Raw genomic sequence first — 5809 nt, forward strand, 5'->3', positions numbered from 1 at the left:
CTGGCATGGATGAGTAGGCCCCGGAGGCAGACAAAAGCCTCCATAGGGGTCAGTGAGCACAATTCCAGTCAAAAGTCACTCAGATCAAGCTCCAGGCAGTTGGCAGGCAGCCAGAGGGGCGTGGAGAGCCCCGTGGGCCAAGAAGTTGGAGATGCCATTCATGGCGATGCTCTTCTGTGCTGGAGCATCTTTGGGCCTCAGACTCTTTTTCCAGCCCTTGCTTCCCTCTCTACCACGGAGCCTCGTTTTGTAGGCCAGTTGTGTGCATGCTCTAGACACCATCTCACTGGAAAAGCTGGAAGGCCTGTTTTCTTCCTAGGCCCTTCTCTTCTCATCAAGTTCCTACCCTCATCTCCTTTGTTTCTGAGGGCAGCTTTTGGCCCCAGGTCCTGGTTTGGACAGCCACCCTTTCTCTGCCTCCTTCCTCTGAGATGATCAGCAGCAGGTCTGCAGACCACCAGCACCATTGTCTCCTCCTCCTCTTCGCAACTTCTGGAACCATGCCCAGTTCTCCTGACTCACTTCGCAATAATCAGGACCTGGGCCCAACCACTCTCAGTGCCAGTTAGTTTCAACCCATGTGTGTATACACCTCCCCTTCCATCCATTGAGGCCACTATCGCTTTCTTTTTATACGGACATAAATGTACATATATAAGAATTATATATATAAGGAGCCCCTTTAAAGATGGTTTTAGAACTGACATCAGTTAAAGAGGATGAAATAAGATGAAGGAAAAGCCGATTTCCAAGCTCTACCCGTTAGCAAGCAGGCTGGCATCTGGCCGCCCAGTGGCCCTGACACTCTGGAAGGGAAGGTGGCGATGTCGGGACATCCCTACAACCTGTTTTTCTTTCTTTCGGCTGACCTGTGACTTACACTGCTTTCAATGCTTTTGGAATAAATAGAGTGTGTGTGCCGCCCCATCTGTCCCATGGGGGTCCTGGGGAGTGAATGGGATGGGACCATGGCCCTGTTTATATTTTGGTCTTTATGTTGGTGCTGCCAGGTCTCTGAGCTCCAGAGGTGGCATCTTGTACAGACCTACTGCCTAGCTTGATGAGGAGGGGGCTAATGGGAATAAAAGACACACTCTGCCTTGCAAAGCCACTTGTCAACAAACCCAAAGATGCCTGGAGGGGAAAGATTATGGAAGCCATGAGTTCTTGGTCTTGAGAAAAGGTGGAATGACAATTTGCTCACTATTTTTAGGTTGATATTTCTTTCACTCTTCTAGTGAATTGGAAATGCTAGTTAAGGACATGTTTGGGAAGAATAGAGAAATTTGCCATGCTACGATCACCATGTTAGCATCCTTTAAACCCTGCATTTCTTTGCTAAGCCGGTGGGGGGTGATGGCTCCCTCAATACAACTATGACCAGCAAATTGTTTCTATTTTTAAAATAGAGATTATTGTAGTCTTTCCAGCAATTTGATCTCAGTGTTAACGTATTTAGTTAATAAAATAAGTCAACCTTGCAACTAAGTGTCCAACATTTACAAACCCACTCAGATTTGATGCGAGGGATGTGCAAGTCCACGGAGAGAGGTAGTGATTTAAGTCCAGATGACTTTGGATCAGCTGAAGTGTGTTTTATATTCAAACCATCTGGCTCCTTTGTTTTGCTCAGGGGAAGTAAATGTTCATTTAAATGGAACTGAAAAAGCAAATATGGCAACATAAAAGAGCTCTGGGTACTTTCTCCATGCTGTCTCAAAGGTCCTTCACATTTTGGGGTCAGTATCCCACCCTCCCTTTCATGAGGGTGGTGAGTGAGAGCAGAGGAGCAAGCTCCAGCAGCTGCAGACAGATGTGCTTCCCCGAGCACTAGTGGTGCCTCCCATCAGTAAAGAAAAATTTTAGCTCATATTCATAATATGTATACTTATTTATTTGTAAATTATATACATGTACTACTGTACTAAAATACTATGTACGTTATAAAAATACACAAAAATAGAGATTTAAAAAGGATGCGATGGAAATAAATCTAAACTAAAGTTTTCTTCCTGCATTCTAATGGGTCATCTTGTTCACCTCACAACCTCTGCCCTTAACGGGCCGTTCTCTAGGACTGTCTAAACCCACGTGCCTGAGGACCACAGGTGACATGTAATACCTGATTTGTGTCACCTAGTGGTCCTGGGAGATGGCAGTGGGTTCAGGGACTCCTGGGGGGCTGACCCCTGAGGACAGTGTCTCTTAAGCTTTCATATTCTCATTCACTGAGGGTCAACCCTGTGCCATGTACTGTAGGTGCTGGGGATACTGTGGTGAGAAAAAGATTGGCCAGGTCCCTGCCCACATGGGGCTCACAGTCTAGTGGGGTGGGGGGATAGGTCACCACCATTACCACTTGGGACTCTGGCTAAGGGGCTGGGGAAGGAGAAGTCATAAATGATCTGGCAGAGAAAAGAAGAAATTGGGGGAGAGGAAAAGATGATTCTGGCTCAGGAAGCTGCTCCTGGTGTCAGGGTGTTAGGAGGGAAGTACTTTAATAGGGCTACAGCTGTTCCTGAAAGGCATACTACAGGTTCCCTAGGCCAACATCTGAGAAGCAGAGTGGAGAAGAAGGGGCCTCTCTAGCCAAACCTGCTCCCAGGTCCCAACCTCATACATGTGAAATGAATGGGTAGATGATTTGATGAGGAAAGAGCCAAGGAACCACTTTAAGTTTTGGCCTTAGACTATCAGCAGCTGTCTGAGAAGCCAGAGCAGATAATGAAAACACCAAATGGGTTCATGTAAAGGTCAGTGAGTTCACCCAGAGGTCATTTGGAATTAACTGGGGTCACATAGAGCTCGGTAGGTTCATTTGTGTCAAGGAGAGGGTTTCTGACAGAACGTTCTGAAGGAAATAGCCACTCAGAGCCCTCAGAAGGGTCAAATGAGGACGCTAAACGGTTGCAAAAAAGTCAATGCGTTCATGAAGAGGTCATCCAGAGTTAATTTGGGATCACATAGGGGTCAGAGGTCACATAGAGGAGTTATTGGCCAACAGTAAACTCAGAGTCAACAGAGGAGTCTGGGTTTATGTAGCATTTAGTTCATTATTTTCCTTTGTTTCTTTTTAACAGTTACTTTCTCCTAGCTCTCCAACAATGACCATGATGACTTTCTTTACTTTCTCCATCACCTCCCTCTCATCCAGTTTTTGTCACTCTCTGTGTGATTCGAGAATGCAAGACACATGGTGTGGTCATCACCATCATCAAATTAACCATTTAATAGACCTCTATCATGTGCCAAAAGCAGTACTGGGTGCTTTATGTATATAATCTCCACAGCAACCCTTTGAGGTAGGTATTCACATCATTTCACCATTTCACAGCCAAGCAAACTGCGGCATAGAGAAGTCACACAGCTAGTGAGGGGCAGAGCTGGATTTGAACCCAGGCCCCACTGATGCCTACGCTACCACAACCCTAAGCTTCCCTTCCCTCCAATTGTAGGTCTCCAAATGACCACACATCCTGGGGGCATTTACACACACACACACACACACGCGCGCGCACACGCACACGCACACACACACACACACACACACACACACGCACACGCACGTCAACTACCTGAGCTCTTTGGATAGAACATAAACTCCCTTGTGTTTGACTGGAGCCTCGTTGTTCCTGGTGCTGGGCACTGGTTTACAAAATTAGTCAATGATGGGAAAAGCTTCTTAACCCTAGACCTCCCTCTGCTTAAAATCGCATACTCTTCATCAGGGGCTGCGGGTTTAGACAGGCCCTGGCTCTGGGTGGGGGGTGGGTAATAAAGTTGAGGAAAGAGCAACACCCTTTGGGCTTACCAGCTGCAGCAGCTGTGGTCCTCCTGGCAGCAGAGGGTACCCATTATGCCACCTGGCATGTCTGGACTTTGCCTGTGACATGCCTGAGGCCACAAGGGTCATCCTGCCTCAGCTGCCCCAGTGCCAACCCCATAAACCTCCCCTCCTTGGGGTCGGAAACTGTTGCCTCAGTCCCTCCCCTGCCGCTCTAGGGCAGGAGCCAGGCTAGGGTTCTGAGGCTGAGTTCAAAGCAGAGTAATTTGCGTCAGTCCCTTGGCCAGGTTCCCCAGCAGCCAAGGGGGACATCTAGTAAATGTTCTTCCGTCTTGGGAGAGGGGAGAGGGGAGGGTGTTTGTTGTCTGTCAGTGAGCCTGTCTTGGGAGCTGGGACCACGGAGATTGGAGGAAGGGTCACTTCCTCTCAGAGACTGCCCCGGCCCTCTCCACCCTCCACATCAACATCCATCCATCTCACCCAGGTCCCCATCCCTCTGTCTCCCCTCCTCACCTGGGGGCAAGGCACACACCATCAAACGAGTTATTTCTGATTTTATTTATAATATAAAAATGTTCAAGTGTCAACAGTCAGGTGTTTGGATATTTCAGGGCAGGGTTCCCATTTGTTTCTGTTTGGGATTTTTTTTTTTTTTTTTTAAATAACAATTACCTTTTTGACAAATTAGCAGAGATTCTGTGGACTCAGTTTTGGGAGTTACCAGGTCATAGTAAGAGGGGGAGTGGAAGTTATAGGTGGGTTGGGGCTGGGAGGTGGGCTGTGAGAAGGAAATGTTACTTTATTGCTAAAAGGGGAATCAAATAACACTGCTCAGTGGCTCTTCTCGGTCCCAGCGTGACCATGCATCCAATCTAAAGAATCTGCAATGCAAAGGACATGCAGGCGTAAAATAGAAAAGACGACCTGTAAACGAAGGTGCTGCAGAGGACGGAGGGGAGTCCTGGACGTCATGGGGAGGAGGAGCCGCTTATATTGGGACTCTGGCAGAGATGCCCCCTCCCGGGGCAGGGGATGTGGGGGAGACTTCTTTCTCTGCCCCCTTCTCTTAGCAGCCGTGAGGAGCGGGGACGCCCCCTCCTCATTCTGGTTGCTGTCGCTGGGCTTTTGTTTCCTCCAGTGAGTTATCCGAATCCCAACTCTGGCCCCAAGCCTAGGCCAGCGTCTCTGCCCTCTCCTTCTCAAGGTCTTGCCTGGGGGCAAACTTACTTCTTTCCTCATTCCCTTCCCCAGGGCCAACCTCTTACAGCACCCGACCCCCCTCCCAGACCCCCAACCTCGCACCCACCAGAACCCCACAGCTTCCCTTTCCCTGCTTTCTCACCCCTGTCCGTTCGGGATCCCACAATCCCCCCTCAAACCCAGACACCCCAGACTTCTCTCCAGGAGCTCCAGATTAGCGTACAGCAAAAGGCACCACAATATAGGTTTCTATTAATGAGTCAAAAAATTGGCCCATCTCTCTTTTTTTTTTTGTTTCTTTTTTTTTTTCCGAAGCTGTAAATCAGGATGTTACATATAAATAGTTTCCCTATAAAAACGTCTTTGCCGTTAGCTAGTATTATAAGACAATTTTTGCTAAAATGAAAATAAAACATTTTGTTATACTGTTTTCCTTTTATAGAAAATAAAAATATTTTTATTTCTTTTTTTTCTTCCTTTCTGTCTCCGGTCGGTGGTCTCTGTTCTCCTTAAAGACAGTAGGGCGGGCGACGCATAGGGGGCGACGGGCGGGCGGGAGCCCCTAGAGGGGCGCCGAGTCCTGCTTGCCCCGCGGGGGCGGCCCGCGGCTGTGTCTGCTGCTGGCCCGCGTGCTGTGGCTGTCCAGGGAGTAGTAAGTCCTGCTGTCTGCTGCCGGGCACAGCGGCGGCGAGTCCGAGCGCAGCGTGTCGTGCGCCGCGCGCAAGCCGAGGAAAGGCGTACTCTCGGCCGCCAGCGCCCCGTCCGCATCGTCCGCGTCGTCGTCCGAGGCCGAAGCCGAGCCGCCGCCCGAGCCGCTGCTCAGTG

General features: G+C 49.1%; 1 protein-coding gene across 1 annotated transcript in view; it reads right to left on the reverse strand.

The window, feature by feature from the left end:
• Positions 1–5546: 5546 nt before the first annotated feature.
• Positions 5547–5809, reverse strand: part of NRG2 (neuregulin 2) — a 217325-nt gene continuing 217062 nt past the window's right edge. Inside the window, exon 12 of the mRNA XM_004381152.2 lies at positions 5547–5802. Within this exon, the coding sequence (XP_004381209.1) occupies positions 5547–5802 (256 nt within the window). The remainder of the gene's footprint in view (positions 5803–5809) is intronic.

The sequence above is a fragment of the Trichechus manatus genome, unplaced genomic scaffold (genome assembly GCF_000243295.1).
Source record: "Trichechus manatus latirostris isolate Lorelei unplaced genomic scaffold, TriManLat1.0 scaffold00080, whole genome shotgun sequence".
In the NCBI taxonomy this organism is placed as follows: domain Eukaryota; kingdom Metazoa; phylum Chordata; class Mammalia; order Sirenia; family Trichechidae; genus Trichechus; species Trichechus manatus.